Source organism: Aethalodelphis obliquidens, unplaced genomic scaffold (assembly GCF_003676395.1).
Source record: "Aethalodelphis obliquidens isolate GAN/ISIS:26980383/991018 unplaced genomic scaffold, ASM367639v1 scaffold49, whole genome shotgun sequence".
Taxonomy (NCBI): domain Eukaryota; kingdom Metazoa; phylum Chordata; class Mammalia; order Artiodactyla; family Delphinidae; genus Aethalodelphis; species Aethalodelphis obliquidens.
Window position 1 is genome coordinate 11,937,034 of NW_020837993.1, and position 22,447 is coordinate 11,959,480.

Genomic DNA, 22,447 nt, shown 5'->3' on the forward strand with positions numbered 1-22,447 from the left:
TAAGTTCACAGTTCTGTAGTGTTGAGTATATTCACATTGCTGTGCAACTAATCTCCAGAACTCTTTTCATCTTGCAAAAGTGAAATTCTATATCCATTAAACAGCTCCCTATTCCCTCCTCCCCACAGCTCCTGGCCACTACCATTTCTGTCTCAATGAATTTAACTTTCTAGGTATGTCATATAAGTGGGATCACAAAGGATTTGTCCTTTTATGACTGGTTTATTTCACTCAGCAAAATGTCCTCCAGGTTCATCCACGTTGTAACTAGTGTTAGAATTTCCTTCCTTCTTAAGGCTGAATAATATTCCATTTGTATGGAAACACCACATTTCGTTTACTCATTTATCCACTGATGGACACTTGGGTTGCTTCCACATTTTATCTATTATTACTAATGCTACTATGAATATAGGTGTATGAATTTCTTCAAAATCCTTTTGGATATATACCCAGAAGTGGAGTTGCTGGATCATATGGTAGTTCTATTTTTAATTTTTGGAGGAATTGCATACTGTTTTCCACAGTGGCTGTACCATTTTACATTCCTACCAACAGGGTACAAGGGTTCCAATGTTTTCACATCCTCACCAACACTTGTTATTTTCTGTTGTTTGAGTTTTTTTAAAAACTCAGGCATCCTAATGGGTGTGAGATGTAAAGAACATTTTTATGCAAAAATATTTCCAGTATGGTAAATAAGCTGTTAGGAGACAGGAAAAAGAGAAAGGAAAATATAAAGCCTAATGGACAGCATTCTCAGGCTGAGGGTGCCTTCAGTCTCTCTGATGGCGTTTTGTAAAAAGGCTAACCCAGAAATTTTGTCTACACTAATTTTGGTAACATCTACTGCCTCTGGAAAAAAGTTAGTCGTTCCCAAACCAAGATCACTTGCAAGTGTTTTCTCTACCCAGACAAGAAAGGAAACAGCAGGAAAGCAAAGAAGCAATACAGGGAAAATTCCCATAGGTTATCATTTTTAACAAAACACCAGAATTTATACATTTGATATAGTATTTACACAAACCACTTTCAAAGTAATAACCTTGGACGTTTAGCTGCATATTCCAAAGAGGATGTTATTTAGAGCTCCTCTCTAGGAAAGGTCTTTAGTCCTCATTTAATTATCATTTGGAAAATCAATCACATTAATTTATAGTCACATATAGATATGGTTTCCAAGGACTTCTGCCTGCCCCACAAATCAAATCCACTCTCAAAGGGTGGTAGCCATAAGACCAATACTGTAATCCTCAGTGCTTTATGGAAAGCCCCATAGGCTCCAAAAGCTATTTCAAAGTGCCTTGAGCCATGGCAGCCTCTGGCCAGTGAGTGTGGGAGCCAGAGCTGCTGGGAGAGGTGGTACCTAGGGCTTCCCAGCACTCACCAGGGTGGGCAAACCCAGATCTAAGGCAAGTACAAGGTCATGCTCATGCCTTGTCCTTGGTTCCTGGTAGACCACCAGCCAATGTTGGCAATCAGAATTATTGAATAGACTTCTCAAATGTTCCATTATACATTTAATCACATCCTGTAGAAGCAGCAAGTGTTCTCATAATGGATCAGTGAGCTACAGATCACATTTTAACCCTTTAGGGTTGGCAATTGATGAATCATCTACAAGAGTGATGAGGCATCTAGTTGGTGTCTGATGGTGGCAATGTGCATGTTCTGGGTTTTTTTAAGAGGAGAACCCTAGGGTGCTACATTGCCTGGTACAGGGTGCCTGAAGCTGGCGTCACAGATCATCCCCAGCTACCTTCAGGATGTCATCAGGCCAGGGGCTTGTTGTTTATGGCCCAAGAGATGCAAAATAAGAGCCCTTCTGGACTCAAAACCAAAGTCTTAAACCAGATTTAACTCTTCTTAGAAGGGCAGGCTATCTTTAAGCTAAAGACATGGTAAACTGTTCCCTTTCTCTGAACTCGGAGAAAAAGAAAGCATGTAATTTTGGAAGTAGTTTCTATAAATTAAAAAAAAAAATCTTAAAATTCAAAGTTGATATATTCATTCAAAAAAATAAAATTTTGTATTTTAACCTAATGGATTAAATTATCACAAAACATTTCCACATTTTTCTAAAAGGGGATTTTGGTGTGAACACATAACACATTTTATTTACATCTTTGAAGTAAAACAACCAAGGAAAATCCATTTTTCTAACAGAGATTTGAGACATAGGGAAAAAATGAAATAGCCACATCTATACCTATCATGGGTTGAACTGTGTCCCCCAAAAGATACTTTCAAGTCCTAACCCCACACCCAGTCCCTGTGAATGTAATCTTATTTGGAAAGAGGGTCACTGCAGATGTAATCAAGTTAAGATGAGGTCACACTGGATTAAGCTGGGCCCCAATCCAACGACTGGTGTCCTTACACGAAGAAGGAAATGTGGGCACAGGGAGAACACCATGTGACGAAGGAGGAGACTGGAGTGATGCATCTACAAGACAAGGGATGCCCAGGATTGCAGCAACCACCGGAAGTTAGGAAGAAGGCGGAAGGATCCTCCCCTCCTGAGCCTTCAGAGAGACACGGTCCTGCCCGCACCTTGATTTCAGACTCCTGGCCTCCGAAACTGTGAGAAAATAAATTTCTGTTGTTTAAGCCACCCATTTTGTGGTAATTTGTTACTGCAGCCCTAGAAAACTAAAATAACATTGCTGCTATCTGCATAGAAAGCTGCCTTTGGTTTCTATTGTCCACTGCCGGGCTCCTTGGCTTCCCTCTCAGTCAGGAAGAGTAAGTCCAGCTCTGTAGCCTATAAAGAAACTCAGCTTCTTGCTTCAAATGGAGCCTCTACGTAAATTCCACAGGCATCTCTGCCCACTGCTGTTGTCCCAAGAGTGCCCATGGATGGGCTGTGCACAGCACCCACACGCTTGCATGGACTTCTCTCCACAGGAAAATCAGGGTATTCACTTCTCCCACTTTGGAAGCAGCCTCAAACACAGATGAGCTCTTTCCAGTAAGCATTATATTTGGTGCTGGGAAGAGATAGTAGATGAGTTTTCTTGGAAGTTTTAAGAGTCTTGGGTAACTAGGATTTCCGTAGTTTTATATTAATGATAAGAATAGCAATAATAATAGCTAACACTTGTGTCCTTACTTTGGGCCAGGCACTGTGAGAAGTGCTTCCTGTGCTCATTTAATCCTCACACCTTGGAGGTAGGACTATCATTTATCCCCATCTTACTGAAGAGGAATCCAAGGTTCGGACATGTGACCCAAAGGAAATTCATGATTTCCAAGCCTGAATTCCTAGCAAATTGCCATCTGTCCTCTCCAATGGAAAATGCCCTCCCTTTCTCCTTTGCAGCTCCGGGCAGAGTCTAGTTTTACCTGGTCACGAATACAGCAGCATCCACGGGGGGCGTATCGTCCTTGCCTCCTGGAACCTGATTGTTGCCGAGGTACCGTGCGCCTCCATACTCCTCATTCTGCCAGTGACAGAAGCTCTCCAGGGACCGCTCACCATGATGCCCAATGGACAATTTGGCCTAAAAGAAATCAGGGGGGCAGTTACAGAAGCAAATGTCCAGGGAAGCCAGAGTTCATGCTCAGACCACAGTGTGGATGTTACGGTGGAGACAGTTGCTCGCCGGGGCGTCATTCAATGTCACCTGCCCACAATGCTGGTAGGAAGATGCAGAGACCCAGAGAGAGGCCATCAGGGGCCTTATCTATAAGTTCGAATGAAGACTATGTCATTAAAGAAAAGCTTTCTTCTTTTTGGCAAACTGAACAGCACACCCAACGTTCTCACGTTCACTGCTTAACTCTGCAGGTAACACTTTCATAAGGAAACGCACTCAATCAAAAGACCAGAAAATGATGCTACAGGGCACCCAAATTTGGCCTGAAGCTCAGGTATAGCTCCAGAAGAACAGCCATGATTCCAAAGACCTCACCATCAACTTTGCACCCATGAAACATGCGAGAATGAAGGAGGGAGGCACACAGGCCCACTGTTCAGGGTTCCCCTGAGATTCTGAGCAGATTAACCGCACACCAAGCCTCCAGTAACAGCACCTGTCCTCCTCGCACCAGGCATCCCTGGTCCCTGGCCCAGGGCACAGTGTTGCCATCTGCAAAGCCAGGGAAGGAGGATAAAATACAACACTTAGACTCCTCCTCAGCGCTCAACAGCAACTAGGAAGCCTGGAGACCAGTTACATTTTCCATTACTGTGCCGATGGGGACTTACAGGACGCTGTCGTAGCAGGACAAGCTTGGTAACTTGAATGTTAACTTTAATTCCAAGGCTCTGGTGCTGAAACATATTGAATACCTGTCAAGAGAGAAAAAAAGAAATAGATAGATATATAAATACAAAAATAAAAACAACAACAACAGCGGTATCCTGGATGGGATCCTGGAACAAAGAAAAGATAGTAGGTGAAAACTAAGGACATCTGCACAAACTATGGACTTGAGTTAATAACAATGTAACAATATTGGTCCATTAGTTATAACAAACATACCACACTAATGTTAAATGTCAATAATAGGGGAAATTGTGTATGGGAACTCTCTGTACTACCTGTTCAATTTTCCTATAAATCTAAAACACAAAATATAAATGAATAAAATATAAATGTATTTATTTATAAAATGAAATATAAATTCTATTCATTAAAAACTATATTAATTAAAAAAAAATTTTTAAAGTGTGTTCTTGCAGTACAAAAAAAATCTAAAGAAGAGTAATTATATGAAATTCCAATTTCAATGTTCATAATAAAGTCTTATTGGAACAAAAAAATACATTTATGTGAGATATATAGCCCAGATTTTATTTAAAAGGCCTTCTGAGTCCAAAAAACTCCCATAAATATAAATTCCTCAAGAGAAACAAGTAAAACAGAAAACTCTGGAATCACACACACGTGTGCATACAAACATACACATGCAAAGATAAACTGGAAATCAGTTGGTTGAAAAAAATGTATAGGACAGGTGATTTTGAAAAACAGAAATGGATGTCTGCTGATTCTGGTGTTTCCTGCGGGAAGGTGAAGGGGATCTTTATGAAAGGATGGGGGAGGTCCATGCCTGTGGCCATCTGCCACGTGTCAACTTGTATCTTCTCTAACCCTCATCACAACCCATCAAGGTTGGTGTCTCCACCAACCTCGACTCAGTGACATAAAGCCACCAGCTCAAGACCCGCTGCCAGTCAACTATGACTACAATCCATATCCAGATTGTCCAGCCAAAAAGGCCATATTCCTTTTTTCCCTGAATTCCTCACTCTAACCAAAGTTTGTCAGTGAAATAAAGTTATAGTAACAGAAAAGGATATGCCCCTCTCAGTTTTGCACCTCTTGTTGGTAGAACTTAATTATAAGGATCTCAACATCAAGAAATCAAAGGATTCAAGGAGAAGAGAGATAGGAAAACTCAAGTAAGGCAAAGGAATGAAAGGTGACATAGACAGAAGAGAACCATAGGATTTGAGGACCCCCAGATCATTACGATCCTCCTGAGTTCCTTCTCAGGAGAGAGCAGGATTCAGGGAGGTACAATGGAGTAGGTGATGAGAGTAGTAGTGTAAGATATAGAGGGAAGAGATAAAAATCTTTTAAATATTCGCTTTTCTTTTCTTTTTTTTTTTTTTTTTTTTTTTTTTTTGCGGTACGTGGGCCTCTCACTGTTGTGGCCTCTCCCGTTGCGGAGCACAGGCTCCGGACGCACAGGCTCAGTGGCCATGGCTCACGGGCCCAGCCGCTCCCCGGCATGTGGGATCTTCCCAGACTGGGGCACGAACCCATGTCCCCTGCATCGGCAGGCAGACTCTCAACCACTGCGCCACCAGGGAAGCCCCCTTTTCTTTTTAAATTGGGAAAATATTTTGTTTCATTATGTCCCTTTCTTCAGTGTTATTGATATATAATTGATATACAACATTGTATTAGGCTCAGGTATAAAACATGATTATATATATTATACTATATATCATAGTATATATAATATATACATATCTCAAAATGATTACCACAATAAGTTGTTAACATCCATCACCTCACATAATTACAATTGTTTTTCTTGTGAAATAACTTTTAAGACCTACTCTCTTAGCAACTTTCAAATATACCATACAGTACTGTTAACTATAGTCACCATACTGTATTTTACATCTCCAGACCTTATTTATCTTACAAATAAAAGCTTGCACCTTTTGACCACCTCTACCCATACCCCTACCCCCCACCTCTGGGAACCACCAATATGTTTTCTGTATCTATGAGTTCAGGTTTTTTAGATTCCACATATAAGTGAAATCATACAGTGTTTGTTTTTCTCTGTCTAACTTATTTCACTTGGTTTTGAATATGCTTTTTTTTCCTGACAGACATAATCCAGAGGGAGAATTTTCTAGCAGGGGCATTAAAATTTTCTCTCCAGTACATCAGCAGCAACATAAAGCAATGACCACAGCCAACAGCGTGGCCACAGTTAATTCAGGCCATGTGAAGCTGGACACGGCGTCGGGCACACAAGCGGCAGAAGCCAGGCACGCACAGTGCTTGAGCATCTGTGTGACAAAGGAATTAGCTGTGTCAGTGCTTGGATTTTTCTCTTTGAAAACTATTATTAAAGCAAAACAGAATCTTTGTGTAATTTAATATTCTTTCCCACAAGGAAAAATACAACATATTCAGTTATTCTGTTCTCACTACCCCCTCCCAAAACTTTTTCTTTCCTCAAGGACAAAATTGCAGTCATTTTTTTTATACTAGACCATCTGTAGGCCAATTCTGAAGTCATACCTTAACTACCTATCCTTAAACCTGGGTGAAGAAGGGAAAAGCACATAACTTTTTCCTTTTTTCTGAGAACCACCCAACGGCTGTAAATCAAATTTTTCCAGAAATATTCAGCCTTAGGATTGGGCCCAAACTGGAAAACCTCAATTCAAAACATGAAAACTAGAAAGAATGAAAACTTGAAATTATGAGGGAGAAAATTCAAGTCACACAGGGTTTCAAGGTGCAATCTAAACAATGCCTGTAACAGCAATGGCAGCCAAAGACATTAAAGAATATTGTGGGTTTAAAGCAATAACACAGGAAAGCAATTCTCAGTGATGTTCTGCCACGCCCCCTGAAAGCAGCATAAAGAACAGAGCCTGAATGGAATGATGCAAGTTTCAGGAAGGACAAAGCTATAGAAACAAACTCCCTCATCAGAATCCCCCGCTCTCCGGCTGAGGACAGTTCTGCACATCCCATGTACCGTGACCCCAAAAGGCTCAGGTACTTTTCTTGGAGCAAATACACAAAAAATATGTGAGCTGGAGGGGGAGAAAAGCTTCATGCTCTAGAGGCTGGGACGGAGGGTGAGATGGGGAACTGTTGTTTAATGAGTGTAGAGTTTCCGTCTTGCCAGATGACAAAGTTCTAAGGTTTGACTGCACAACAATGTGAATATAATTAATGATACTGAACTGTATACTTAAAAATGACTATATGGTAAATCCTGTTATGTGTATTTTACCAAATTAAAACTTTTTCATTAATTAATTTAAGACAAGAAGTTTCATGCTCTGAACAACGTTCTCTAGTAAGCCTGCCGGAAGGTACCCCCCCTTGATGTGTAACTGGGATGCCCACGTTCAGAAGAGCAGGCAGAAGCGACCACAGCTAAAGCACCTTGTCACCTGAATAGACAATGCTCCCACAAAGCCCAGCAGAGCGCAGGGCCAGGCAGACACACAGGATCTCCCTCAAGGCCCAGTGCCGAGCCGGGCGAGCCAGACGAGAATCCGACGACAGCCACAGAACACAAAGCAGCAGGCCTCAAAGACATGTAAGGAAGTCTCCCTGTTCTCTTCTGCCATGGAAATTCACACTCAGGAGAGTCTTGGAGGAAGCGGCCCCATGATGTTTAGGGAGACACCTGGATGGGCAGGGAACAGCACAACCAATTGTCTGGAAAGTCTGTCTCCTGCATCCAGCTCTGGCTGCATCCTGGCAAGTGTTCAGAGCCCCAGCTTCATTTGTCACATTTCCTTGGCAGCCTGGGGGCCAAGTGGGTGGACCCACTGCCAGCAGCACACTGCAGGGCTCCCCTGGCTGGGCAACAGGGGACACGGTCAGGGAGGGGTAGACAGGGACAGGTGATGGGGGCACGTGGGGAGGAGCTGTTCGCAATGCCAGGTGGGGTTTTCACATGAGCACCACCTACCTGGTGACTTAGGGCCTCCCCAGGGACAGATGGGAAGTGGAGGTGACTCCCTCACATCGCAGGCCGCACCCATCCAGACCCGCACCCTGGAGTGGGCTATATTCTCTAGCAGTCCCTCTGAGAGGGGTCCCTGAAGCAGCAGCACCAACATGGCCTGAGCACATTTTGGAAACGCATTCTGGAGCCCACCCCAGACCCCATGAATCAGAACCCGGTGGAGGGGGGTGGGCCCAGCCATCTGCATTCCACAAGGCCCCCAGCAGCTTCCCATCATGGCCACGGGGGTGTGGGAACCAGTGAGCGCTCTAGCACTGCTGCTAGTTTCTCTGCGCACCAGAGAGGCTTGTTGTCTGTTTCACATGGTAATTGAGTCAAATTGATGTCATTTTTCCTCCAAACAGAACTTGCCTGGAGCGGCTCAGGTTTTCATTCCATTCTGTGGTTGTTAAGGAAGCTAAAAACAACCAAAGCTCTTTCAAGTGGCCCCATTTTCCAATTTGGCTGCCCAAACCCACGGCTTCTAGTGTCAGCACCACCTGTTTCCATCTGCAATTTGTTCTTTAAAATATTCCTGCTTCTGTGTCACCACCACCCCCAACCAAAGGAAAATAAAGTCACATACATAAAAAGGCACTACAGCATATTTGGAAAATCAACCAAAGCCCACTCAGGGCACCCACTGCGGCTTGCTGACAGCTCAGAGACACAGGTCTGGCTGAAGTTTCTCCCTCCACACATTCCTGCACAGGTGAGCGGATTGCTGGGACACACAGCCCAGTGGGACTCTATACCCCTCTGAGCCAGGTGGAGGGATCTTTTAAAACACAAATCAGTGTATACCACTCTTCTACTTGACCCCTGCACAGCTTCCCCGTCGCACATGCAGTGAAGCTGGCTCTCCATGCCCTGACCCCTGAGGGGGAGGCCGGAGCACCTCTCACTGTGCCCCACCCTCCCCATCACCCACCAGGAATCACCTCTCCCTGTGCCTCCCAAATGCCAGACTGACTCCCACTGGCTGGCTCCTTATGTCAGTGTAATGCCTTCCCTTCTAAGTGGAGGGTCACTCATCACAGAGGTGTCCCTGACTGCCCCAGTCACTTGCTATCACCTGGATCTTTGCATAGCAGTTTATAAAATTTGCACACAAATCCCTGATTTGTGTGTTGAGTACTGCCTGTTGGTGCCACCACATGAGCTCCATGAGGATGGGACCTGTTGTGGTCCCTACTCGATCCCCAGTCCCTAGGAAGTCCCCAGCGCACATTAGGTACCCAATAAATATAACTGAATGGAATTAGTGAGTGCATCTCATTTTTTTTATTGTGGTAAAAAACATATAACATAAAATTTACCATCTTAACCATTTTTAAGTATACAGTTCAGTAGTGTTAAATACATTCTCATTATTGTGCTACCATCACCACCATCCACCTTCAGAGCTTTTTTATGTTCCCAAACTGGACCTCTGCACCCATTAAACAACAACTTCTCATTCCCCTCTCCCCTCAGCCCCCAGCAACCACCACTACTTTCTGTCTCTATGAATTTGACTACTCTAGGCACCTCTTATGAGTGGACTCATACAGAACCTGTCTTTTTGTGATTGGCTTATTTCCTTAACATAATGTCCTCAAGGTTCATCTATGTCATAGCATGCATCAGTTTCTTTCCTTTTTAAAGTTGAGTAATATTCTATTGTGTATATATGTACACATATATATTTTTGTTTATCCTTCAATGGACATTTGGGTTACTTCCTCCTTTTGTGAATTATTTGTGAATAATGCTGCCATGAACAAATATCTCTTGGAGACTCTGCTTTCAATTCATTTTGTGTATATACCCCAAAGTGGAACCATAGAATCATATGTCATGTGAGTGAACCTCTTTTATGCTTTGGTCTGTGTAGTGTCTGGACACTTTGCTGGGATTTTTAAAATTTCCTTTTCTCTTTTGGCTAAAGATGTTGTTTTCACTGGGGAAAGTTCCCCACTGGGTGAGCTCTGGAGAAAGGAAGGAACCCTCTTTCCACTGTAGAAACCAAAGCAAGTGGAAACTCACTCTGCCTGCCACAGAAGCCCTGGAGGGGCACTGGCAGTGGAGAGATGGTCCCAGGACACAACAGTGGCAGCAAGACTGCAGCCCATACTCCTGGCCAGAACTCAGCCTTGCTCTCTCCTGCTGCCTGGCCCCTCTCCCTTGAGTCTCCTGACCCTTACCCTCCCCCCAGTTCTGAGGCTGGTGACCCAGCCTTCCTTTTGATTCTGGGCTCCTCCGTATACGGCTCCAAAAACATGTTTCCTCTTCTGCTTCAGTTATCCCAGATCTAGTTTCTTCTGCTTATAATCAAAACCCCTGACTGATACAAAAACCAAGCTCACTGCTCTGTGATTTACAAAGCTCCTTTATTCCTTGTTTTAAAACGGGACCACTCTGCATGATGCTGGTAGGGGAACCACTGACCGAAACTGCCGACCCTGGCCAGGCACCACAGTAACCATCTACATGAGTTGTTTTACGACAGAAAGTCCTAGTGAGGAACATGGAACTAATAAGCCACCACCAACCTGAAGAATTCAGGAAAGGTCAAAAGGAGACTCCAGTCCATATGTCCTACCAACCTCCCAGAATCCTCCTCGCTGGAATCCATCTTGGCTGAGCGATGCACACACCACCAAGAAGGATCCTGAGTCAGAATGATTGGCCAGAGACCACCCGAAAACTAATCCCATCACCATAAAACCCGAGACTGCGAGCCATGTGGCAGAGCAGTCCTCCTGGGTTCCCTTACCCCCCTGCTCTCCACCTGGGTGCCCCTTCCCAATAAAGTCTCTTGCTTTGTTAGCACACATGTCTCCCTGGTCAATTCATTTCCAAGTGTTAGACAAGAGCCCACTCTTGGGCCCTAGAAGGGATCCCCCTTCCTGCAACAATGCCAGGGTTGTTTTAGTACTGGCTTCCATGCTTTACAAGTCCTCAAAAATGACCAAAGTGACTCTGCTCTCACAGCAGCCACTTCTTCTGTTGCTCTAAAGACTGATTTAACAGGGCTCAGAGGTGAAGTCGTTTGTAGCAGCCAAGCACGCTCTCAGAACAGTTCTTTCCCACCACACTTGTTTTATCAGCTCCATCTTGATACCTCCTCCTTGAAGGACAAGATGTGAGAGGAGTTGAAGGGGACCACCCATAGCACAGTGGGCTGTGTGGGAGGTGTAAATATGTAATTGCATTTATGTAGAAACACTTTCTACCAGAGTTTAGGACACCACATCTGTGTGACATGCTTAGAATACAAAAGGCTTTTCAGAAGTAAATTAATTGAGGAATTAAAAAAGGAAAGCCAGTGTTTACACAACTTCAGCACTAAATCCTTTGCAAAGGATGTTAGAAAATGGCATTAGTCACTCATTTATGAGTTCACAGATGCCACAAAAATTTCTTGATCACCTGCACATGTACAAGGCACTGGGGAAATAACGACAAAGGTGTACACACAGTCCTACCTTGATGAGCTTACAGATGGTGCAAAGACAGTAAGCAGGGTGGGTTTTTAAAAATTCTGTTAAATATGCATAATATGAAATTTACATTTTTAAGTGTATGGTTTAGCGGCATTAAGTACACTCAGATTGTTGTGGAACAATCACTACTATCCATCTACAGAACTTTTTCATTTTCCTCAATTGAAATTCTGCAGCTATTAAACACTAATTCTCCATTCCCCATCCTGCTCTAGCCCCTGGCAACCACCATTCTACTTTCTGTCTCTATGAATTTGACTACTCCAGGCACTTCATTTGAGTGTAATCATACAGTATTTGTACAGTATTTATACTTTTGTGACTGGCTTATTTCATTTAACATAATGTTCTCAAGGTTCATCCTTGTAGCATGTGTCAGAATTTCCTTCCTTTTTTAAGGCTGAATGATAGTTAATTGAGTGTATATATCACATTTCTGTCTACCCATTCATCCTTCAGTGAACACTGAGTTGCTTCCTCCTTTTGACTATTGTGAATAATGCTGCTATGAACATGGGTGTACAAGTTTCTGTTCATGATCCTGCTTTCACTTCTTTGGGGTATATACCCAGAAGTGGATCATATTAAAATTCTATTTTTTTAAGAACCATCATACTGTTTTCCAAAGGAGCTGCACCATTTTATTGTCCCAAGAACAGTACACAAGGGTGCCCATTTCTCCATATCCTTGTCAACACCTGTTATTTTACAATTTTTTTTAGTAACAGCATTTTAATGAGAGTAACATAATATCTCATTGTCATTTTGATTTGCATTTCCCTAATGATTAGTGACACTGAATATCTTTTCATATGATTACTGGCCATTTGTGTATCTTCTTTGGAGAAATGTCTATTCAAGTCCTTTGTCCATTTTAAAATCAGGTTGTTTAGTTTTGTTGTTGTTGTCGAATTTTGGTGTTCTCTATATATTCTGGATACTATCAGATATGTAATTTGCAAGTATTTTCTCCCATTTTTTGAGTTGCCTTTTTACTCTGTTTATAGTGTCCTTCGATGCATAAGTTTTAAAATTTGGTGAAGACCAATTTGTCTACTTTTTTCTTTTGTTGCCTGTGCCTTTGGTATAATATCCAAGAAATTATTGCCAAATCCAATGTCAGGAAGTTTTCCCCTATGTTTCCTTCTAGGATTTTTATAGTTTTAGCTCTTACATTCAGGTCTGTAACCCATTTTGAATTAATTTTTGTATATGATGTTAGGTAAGGGTCCAACTTCATCCTTTTTGCATGTACATATCCAGTCTTCCCATCACCACTTGTTCAAAAGACTGTCACTTCCCCATTGAATGGTCTTTGTAGTCTTGTTGAAAAGCATTTGACCACATATGTCAGAGTATATTTCTGGGCTCTCTATTCGATTCCACTGGTCTATATGTTTGTCTTTATGCCAGTATCACAGTGTTTTGATTACTATACCTTTGTAGTAAATTTTGAAATCAGGAAATGAGTCTTCCAACTTTTTCTTTTCCAAGATTGTTTTGGCTATTCAGGGTCTCTCGAGATTCCATGCAAATTTTAGAATGAATTTCTCAATTTCTGCAAGGAAAAATGTTGTTAGCATTTTGCTAGTGACTGCATGAATCTGTACATTGCTTTGGGCAGTACTGACATCTTTATTATAAGACTACTAATCCATGAACATCAGTGTCTTTCCATTTATTTATGTCTTCTCCTTTTCCATCAATGTTTTGTAGATTTTAGTGTACAAGTTTTTTACCTCTTTAATTCCTAAGTATTTTATTCTTTTTGACACTATTGTAAATGGAATGGTTTTCTTAATTTCCTTTTCAGATTGTTCATTGTTAGTTACAGAAATGCAACTGATTTGTGTACACTGGTTTTGCACCCTGCTAATTTGCTGAATTATTTTATTAGTTCTAATTTTTGTGTGTAGGATTTCATGATTTTCTACATGGCTCATGCTATCTGTAAACACAGATAATTTTACTTCTTTCCTTTCCTTCCTTTTTCTTGATTAATTGCTCTGGCTAGGACTTCCAGTACTATGTTGGATAGAAGTAGTGAAAGTAAGCATCCTTGTCTTGTTCCTGATCTTAGAGGAGAAGTTTTCAATCTGTCACCATTGAGTATTACATTCACTATGGGTTTTTCATATATGCCTTTTATAATGTTGAGGTAGCTTCCTTCTATTCCTAGTTTGTTGAGTGTTTTTTATCATGAAAGACAGATGAATTTTATCCAATGCTTTTTCAACATCACTTGAGACAATTATGTGATTTTTTGCTTCCTTCTGTTAATGTGGTATATTACACTGCTTGATTTTTGTATGTTGAACCATCCTTGCATTCTAGAAGTAAATCCCAGTTTGTCATGGTGCACAATATGATTCTGATTTGCCAGTATTTTGTTGAGAATTTTTGTAATAATGTTCAAAAGGGAAATTGTTTTCTTATTCATAAGGAACTACAGTTTTCTTTTCTTGTAGTGTCTTTATCCGGCTTTGGTATGAGGGCAATGCTAGCTTCATAGAAAAGAGTTAGAAAGCATTTTCTCCTCTTCAGTTTTTTGGAAGAGTTTGAGGAGGACTGATTAATTAGTTCTCCTTTAAATGTATGGTATAATTCACCAGTTAAGCTGTCAGGTTCAGGGCTTTCCTTTGTCAGGAGGTTTCTGATTACTGATTCAATCTCCTTACTAGTTATAGGTCTATTCAGATTTTCTAGATCTTTGTGATTAAGTCTTGGTAAGCTCTGTGTTTCTATAGGTATTTGTCCAGTTCATCTAGGTTATCCGATCTGTGGGCATACAATGGTTCATAGTATTTTTTTTTGAATTTTTGAATTTATTTTTTTATACAGCAGGTCCTTATTAGTCATCAATTTTATACACATCAGTGTATACATGTCAATCCCAATTGCCGAATTCATACAGTATTCTTTTATAATCCTTTTTGCTTCTATAGAATTGGTAGTCATATCCCCACTTTCATTTCTGATTTTAGTAATTCAAGTTTTTTTTATAATCAGTCTAGCTAAAGGTTTATCAATTTTGTTAATTTTTTTGAAAACTCAATTCTTGGTGTTGTTGATTTCTCTATTGTTTTTCTATTCTTTATTTTATTTATTTCTGCTCTAATCTTTATTATTTCCTTCCTTCTGCTAGCTTTGAGTTTAGTTTGCTCTTCTAGCTCTTTAAGGTGTGAAGTTAGGTTATTGATTTGAGATCCTTCTTTTTTTTTTTTTTTGCGGTACGCGGGCCTCTCACTGCTGTGGCCTCTCCGGCTGAGGAGCACAGGCTCCGGACGCGCAGGCTCAGCGGCCATGGCTCACGGGCCCAGCCGCTCCGCGGCATGCGGGATCCTCGCGGAACAGGACGCGAACCCGCGTCCCCTGCATCGGCAGGCGGACTCCCAACCACTGCGCCACCAGGGAAGCCCTGAGATCCTTCTTTTAATGTAAGCATTTTACAGCTATACATTTCCTTCTGAGCACTGCTTTCACTGTGTTCCATAAGTTTCGGTATGTTGTGTTTTCATTTTAATTCAGCTTTATGCATTTTCTCATTTCCCCTGTAATTTCTCCCTTGACCCACTGGTTGTCTAAGAGTGTGTTGTTTAATTTCCACATATTTGTGAATTCTCCAGTTTTCCTTCTGTTACTGATTTCTAACTTAATCCCACTGTGGTTGGAGAAGATACTTTGTATGATATCTTTTAAATCTGATGAAACTTAATCTGTGAGCTAATATACAGTATATCCTGGAGCATGCCCCATGTGCATTTGAAAAAAAAAGTAATATCCTGCTGCTACTGGGTAGAGTGTTCTGTATATCTTGTTAGATCTAGTTGGCTTATTGTGTTGCTCAAGTCCTCTATATCCTTACTTATCTTCTGTCTAGTTTTCCTATCCACTACTGAGAGTGGGGGGTGGGGGCGGGGGTGAAGTCTCTAATTATTATTATAGAAAACTGCATATTTCTCACTACAATTCTACAAATTTTTGCTTCATATATTTTAATGATTTGTTATTAGGTACATAAATACTTGTAACTGTTATATCTTCTTCCTGTATTGAAACTTTTATTAATATACAGTATCCTTGTCTCTTGTAACATTTTTTTTTACTAAAGTCTATCTTGTATCATATTAGTATAACCACTCATGATCTCTTATGGTTACTATCTGCATGGAATATCTTTTTCCATTCTTTTACTTTCAATGTATTTGTGTTTTTTGATATAAAGTGAGCCTCTTGTACACATTGGAGCATTTTTTTATATACATTCTGCCAATCTGTCTTTTGACTGGAGAGTTTAATCCATACATTTAAGATAATTACTGACAAGGAGGGACTTACCTGTGCATTTTGCTATTTGTTTTCTATATGTTTTATAGCTTTTTTTTTTGGGTCCCTCATTTCCTACATTACTGATTATTTTGCATGCTGAATTTTTTATGGTGAAACTTTTTAATTCCCTTCTCATTTCCTTTTATGTATATTTTATAGCTATTTTCTTTGTGGTTACTATGAGCATTACATTTAACATCCTAACGTTATAGCACTCTGATTTTATACCAGCTTAAATTCAATAGCATACAAAAACTCCGCAGCAAGATGATTTTTAAAAAGGAAATAAATGTGGAATTATAAATCAAGATAAGAACCACCAAGTAAAAACCAGACTGCTATGATAAAGAAAACAGGTGGCCTTCTCAGAGGAGTCAGCAAGGAGGGCCCCTCTAAGGGGACATTTACACAGAGACCTAAAAGACAGAGGAGCTAGCCATGTATGAAGCGGGGTGAAGAACATTCCTGACAAAGAGTTACCACAAGTCAGAGAGGAGCTGGGGCCCCTGAGAAATAGTGGCCCACATGGCAGGAGTCTGTGCTAACGTGGAGAAACGAATGAAGCCCAGGAGAAGCAGGCGGACCCCAGCCACACGGTCTGGGAGTGCAGAAGGGGAAGGATTTCCATATCCACAATGATGAAAGCCACAGAGAGTCTCAGAACTGCCTAGTGACAAGGTCCTAATCCTGTTGGAAGAATATCTTGCTGGCCATTCTACATCAAGGATTCAAGGGGGGAGAAAATGGAAGTGAGGAGCCCAGCAAGTAAACTCCTGCAGTTGTCGAGGTAAAAAATAATGGCAGTCAGTCCAGGGTGGAGATGGAGAGAAAAGGCAGATTTGAGATATGCTCATCACCTTGACAAGGTGGTACAGGGGTCCCTCAGCCCAGGCCTGAGTCCTCACCCTGCTAAGTACTCACTGGGTCTGCACCCTGTACTCCCCACAAGCCTCTCTTTCCTTTCTGTAAAATGAGAATGATGAAATCCACCAGGTATGAGGAGGAAGTGACATGAAATCAGGAAGCTTCCATTTGGACTGGTCAGTGCATCACAAACACACTTCCTTCCTTCCTCTCAAACATGGGCCATTGGGCTACTGATTGACATAGATCTAATACACCACAACTATAAGATGCTATGAAAACTGTGAGCACTTGACACCAAATTCTCCCAGCTGTGGATGTGCTACAACACACATAGGTCCCGCAAGCCCCCTGGCCTGCCTTGGGGACAGGGACTTGTCTGTGTTTAGCTCCTGGGGTCAGAGTGGCACATAAGAGTTGAGCCGGTCCCCTGCCCACAGAGACCCAAGTGGGAGGGCAGGGAGGGGTGGGCGCCTGGACACTGGCACCAGATGATGCTGGAGAGAAACTGGTTGGAATAAAGGTGGCAACCACTCCAGCAGATTTCCTTCCAAATCCAGAGGAGCTAAGGAGACAGAGCTGTTTCAGTCCTACACAGCCACAGAAAACACTGTCCGACAGGAAAAAGAGGGGTTGGCTGGCCTCACCTTCCTGCTGGCTGCACCCGGGGGCCCTGTCTAATGATAGGGCTCCTTGGCCCAGCCACAATCCTTTCCCATCTGCCTGGCTTAAAGATGATCTTACTAACAGAAATCCCTTTTCTGAAACAGCCACAGGCAGGATAGAATTCTTTGGATTTTCTACACTAGAGTTTAAGAAATTGAAGGACGGTGATGATGGTGGAGGGCGGCCTTGTTTAAAGTAAGATGCACTGTCTGAATGTAACTTGTTTTTAAATATGCTGAAGAGCGACCCACAGCTAGAGCAACAGAAACAGGTTGCCAGTAGCGAGAGTCTGTGAGTGGATCAGACACTCTGCTTTCATTTGCTTTCTGGCCTCATCAGACTGGCCAAGAAACTCCAAGGGCAGATGACTGAAGGGCTAAGTGTCAGTGTACAAATGCCACATGCCCTTCACCAAAGTGCCACTGCTCTTATTAGGCAGGCCTCATTAAGAAACATGTAAATCCAAAATTAATGTGATTGGCCCCAGATCTGCCCTCAGCAGCGGGATCTGGAGCCTCCAACATCATAGTACCAGCAGCTGAAGAGGACTGAAGAGGGTCAAATTAAAGCCAAGCATCACCACCACTCAGCCCCTGTAGTTCAGTCCTTACAGCCCATGGCTCGTGGGGAGAACAATGTTCCCACGTACAACCCCTCTCCCAGCCTGTGATAAAATAGCTGCCCTTGTCCAGATGATAAAATTAGGAAAGCAAACGCCAAACTAGGAGCTTTGCCTTATTATTACTTTAGTTGTTGTAATGAATGTTTATTCTTTGGACTTGTGCCCTGGACAAAAAATATAAATGAGATAAAATTACCTACAGGTGAAAGAGTCTGGTGCCAAGCCAGGCCCCAGCAGCCCACTCCTGGGCTTCCTCTGGGCAACTACAGCATTAATCAGCCACCGGGGAGACCTGGGCTTGTGCAAATATGGAACTCAGAAATATTTCTCAAATCAGGGACAAGAACCATTAAAAGTTAACAGAAGCAATTCCACTTCTGGGTCCATACCCAAAAGAAGTGAAAGCAGGGACTGAGATAGACTGTACACCATGGTCACAGCAGCATTGTGCACAGAGCCTTAGGAGGAGGCAACCCGAATGTTCATCCATGGATGAAGAGACAAACAAAATGTAGTCTGTCCACACAGTGGAATATTATGCAGCCAAAAGGAAGGAGATTCTGACACCTGCTAAAACATGGACCAACCTGGAGGACATCATGCTGAGTGAAATAAACTAGTCACAAAAGAACAAATACTGTGTACCTCCACTTATATAAAGTCCCTAGAGTTGTCAAATTCATAGAGACAGAAAGTAGAAGGTTGGTTGTCAGGGGCTGGGCGAGGGGAGAATGGGCTGTTAGTGTTTAATGTGTACAGAGTTTCAGTTTTGCAAAACAAAAAGAATTCTGGGGATGAATGGTGATGATGGCTGTACAACAATGTGAATGTACCTAAATGTCATAGAACTGAAGACTTAAAGGTGGGTGAGAGAGAAAATTTTATGGTATGTATTTTTTAACCACAAGTTTTAAAAATCTGAAGAAAGAAAGAGAAAGGAAGGAAGGAAAGAAGCGAGAGGAAGGAAGGGAGGGAGGGAGAAAAGAAGGAGGGAGGGAGGGAGGAAAGAAGTTAATGGAACTCCCAGAGTTGATGACTTTGAAAGGGAGGGTGACCAAGTGCCTCATGTTGTGCCCATGTCTTGAAAACAGATAAGTCCTGGATCAGTCCCACAGGGGGTCCACATCTCCATTTGCTTTTTGGAAGAGCCCATCCTATAGGGAGGTCTGCGGGTCCAAACAGCAACTCACCTTAAAGACTCTAATCTCCACGCACCACCAAAGCAGCCTCAGCTTTAGAGCACGGCCTGTCTGAGGGCGTGTGGACCAGACAGATGGAATTTCCTGCAAATTGATACGTGTCCCGAAAGCAAGCACTGGCAAGTCACCCTGACAGAGGTCAAAGTACCAGAGCCTTGTCTTCACAGGGGCCAGGACTGCCATGAGGCTCGCCACCCCCATTAGCCCAGGGTGGGGTTCATGACCATATATTTCCCTGTGGCCAGTTACAGACAGGCTTGGCCTGATGGTCACAGCCCCACCAGTGATTTCCTGTGTGACCTTGGCGATGTCTCTAGCCTCCCTGCTCTTGGGCTGCCTTTAGCCATCTCTCACCCCCCGCAGCACAACCCAGGGACTGGCCTTCTCTTCTCACTCTCTTTCCATGAGCCTTACGTGCCTTCGCAGCCAGGCACAAGGCCCTCGGGGTGGCTAAGCCCCTGCCTCGCTACTCTTCCTGCAGGGGGAGTCAGCTCAGAGCGGTTCTGACACTGCCAGCCAGCTCTGTGCTCAGAGCAGGAGTCCTGGTCCAGGCCTGTCTGGGCCTAAACCCCACACTTGTAATCCCTGACCCCTTTCCCTCTCCAAAGTCCTCCTTGACCCTGATTCCACCTAGCGAGGCTCTTTTCTCTTCTCCCTCAGCCAAGATCTTCTGCGATGCTGTTTCTACTTCTTCACTTCCTGGTCTCATTTCAGTTTGCCCCTACCCAGCTGCCACCCCCAACAATCCCGAAAGCTATCCCTTCGGGGACCCGGCTGCAGCATCTGGCATTGTTAACCACTCCCTTCCTGCACCTCTCACCTCTTTCCTTAGGGACAACCTCTGCCCAGTCTGTCTGCCCTTCTGCCAGCTCCCCATCCTCTGCCTGGCCCCCTGGGACTGGCACTCCACTGGGCCATCTGTGGGCAGCTTCTCTTCTCCCCGATGTGCTCCACCTGGACATGGCTGGCCACGCCAACAGCTGCAGCTCCCAGCTGTGTGCCGATCAGCCCCAGTCCCTACTTCCAGCCAGGCCCTCCATCCTGAGCTCCCGTGGGGAACTCGAAGCCAGGCTGTCCAGACTAGAACTCCTCGCTGTGTCCCCAAATGCTCTCTTCCTTCTTTTCCCATCCAGTGGCCCACCATCCACCCAACCACCCAGGTTATAGCCCAGGGGTCCCCTGGATTTCTCTCGCCTCCTCCTCCTGCCTCTCCAAGCCAGGCACCAAGTCCTGTGGGTCTTTCCTCCCAGCACATCCTCCTCTCTGCATGAATGCCTCCTCCATCCCCACTCCTGCCCCTTAGTTCACACCCTCTCTCCTCACACACTCCATTCCCAGTGCTCCTTCTTGCCCTTCTCACTCCAATCCACGCAAGTGCAGCTGCTGGGGTTGCTCTTCCAAACCTCGCTCCAGACATGCTACTCCCCTCCCCGTCGGCGGCTCCGCTCCTAGGGATGCCTTACCCCCCGCCAACATCCTGACCCTATGCACGTCCCCACATTAAGGCTGCTCCACTCCCTACTGCAGCCACATCACACCACCTGCCCTCCCCCAGATGCAGCTCCTGCGGCATCCCCTGCATGACCTGCCACCACTCCCCCATCTGGCAAACACAGTTGAAGGGTCAGCTCTTTCATGAAGCCTCCATGCTGTGGGGTGATCACTCCCCAGCCCTCCACCCAGCCCCCAGTGCTCCCTGCAGAGATGTCTACTGAAACACAGACATTCCACCCATCTGTGACACCACTGCCTCCTGAGGGAAGGACCAGGTCTTTTGGCATTTGTCCCCCTAGCAACTAACACAATGCCAGGAGGTCTTCAAAAATGCTTGTTAGGAGAGTGGATAGATGGGTGGAGTTGGGATGCACACAAACATCCTTCTGTGCAAACAACCACCTGCATCTAAAATCTGAGGCTTGAGGTCCCTCCCCAACCTACCCACCAAGTGAAGGTCTCCCTTACTCCTCATTCAACAAATCAGATGTAGACATATGTTGCTTCCTTGGTTCCCTCAACTAGATAACCTCTCTTCCTTGCGCACGACAAGCTCTGTTTTATATTAAAGTCTGATCTTGATTCCTCCTATGAGACTGTTGGCTCCTTAGATCAGGGACTGACTTAGTGTTGAATCCCCTTGGAGGGGCATTTACCCATAGAAAGGGTCTTGGGAGGCCTCTGGTGAGGAGTGCAGACAGACTCAGGCGCTGACCCCACACCAGCCCAGGCTGGCGAGTCAGGCCTCTCCCTGGGGGCACCTCCCAGCCCCCTGTGCTCCATGTTGCCCAGGGGTCACAAGGCTGTGTATGTCCCCATCCCTCCCCGCCAGGAGAAGATGGCCAGCACCCACATGCAGAGTGCTCGTCCAAGAGGAAGCAAAACCCCTGGTCAGGTGCTGGTCCCGGACTCACCATGTTCATAACAGTGAGGATGAACCTCTGGGCGGCCTCGGCCCCATGGTACTGCACCATGTCAGCATCGGCCACCACCAGCGTCTCCACTGTGTGCTCGGTGGTCAGCCGGATGGCATTCCTCCGCTCCCGCCAGTCTCGTGACGGCCAGCCCCTCCTCGGCTTCTTCTTTTCTAGAAAACAATAGAGACATCTGTGCAGCCCTTTAGTGTATTGGCTTCCTGTCCACGCAGTGAACAGGCCTTCCATCAAGCCTCCCCAAGAGAATGGTCAGTCTTCCCCGGCCAGTGGCCAGGCCCAGCGTCCATGCCCTCTGCTGCCGAGGCTGAGCCTGCATGCCTGGGGGCCAGATGTCAGGAGGGTCACACCCGCCCACTGTGGCAGCGATGGGGCAGATGGGGCCAAAGAGTACAGAATAGAAAACCTGTCCCTGCAGGGAACGGGGAGAACAGCACAGTCTGTGGAGGAAAAGGAAGCCTGGGCCCAGCAGGTAGGGTTAATGATACAGACCCCCAGGCTTTCTGAAAGCACCATGACCCACTGCTGGGCCAATGAGCAGGGGCCTGGAAGAGGGCAGTCCAGAGACCACACTGAGAGTCACAAATAAGGAGCTACAAACTTTAGCAGGCACAAAAGCAGTAT

The 22,447-nt window shown here is 44.2% G+C and overlaps 1 protein-coding gene across 3 annotated transcripts in view; it reads right to left on the bottom strand.

Annotated features, from left to right (window-relative positions):
• The window catches only part of ADAMTS17 (ADAM metallopeptidase with thrombospondin type 1 motif 17), a 351,891-nt gene that overhangs the window by 257,783 nt on the left and 71,661 nt on the right, over window positions 1-22,447 (bottom strand). For all 3 annotated transcript variants that reach the window (XM_027083226.1, XM_027083228.1, XM_027083227.1), the window contains exons 4-6: window positions 21,806-21,978; window positions 4,211-4,294; window positions 3,346-3,503 (exon numbers count right to left, since the gene is read on the bottom strand). In XM_027083226.1, the coding sequence (XP_026939027.1) occupies window positions 3,346-3,503; window positions 4,211-4,294; window positions 21,806-21,978 (415 nt within the window). The remainder of the gene's footprint in view (window positions 1-3,345; window positions 3,504-4,210; window positions 4,295-21,805; window positions 21,979-22,447) is intronic.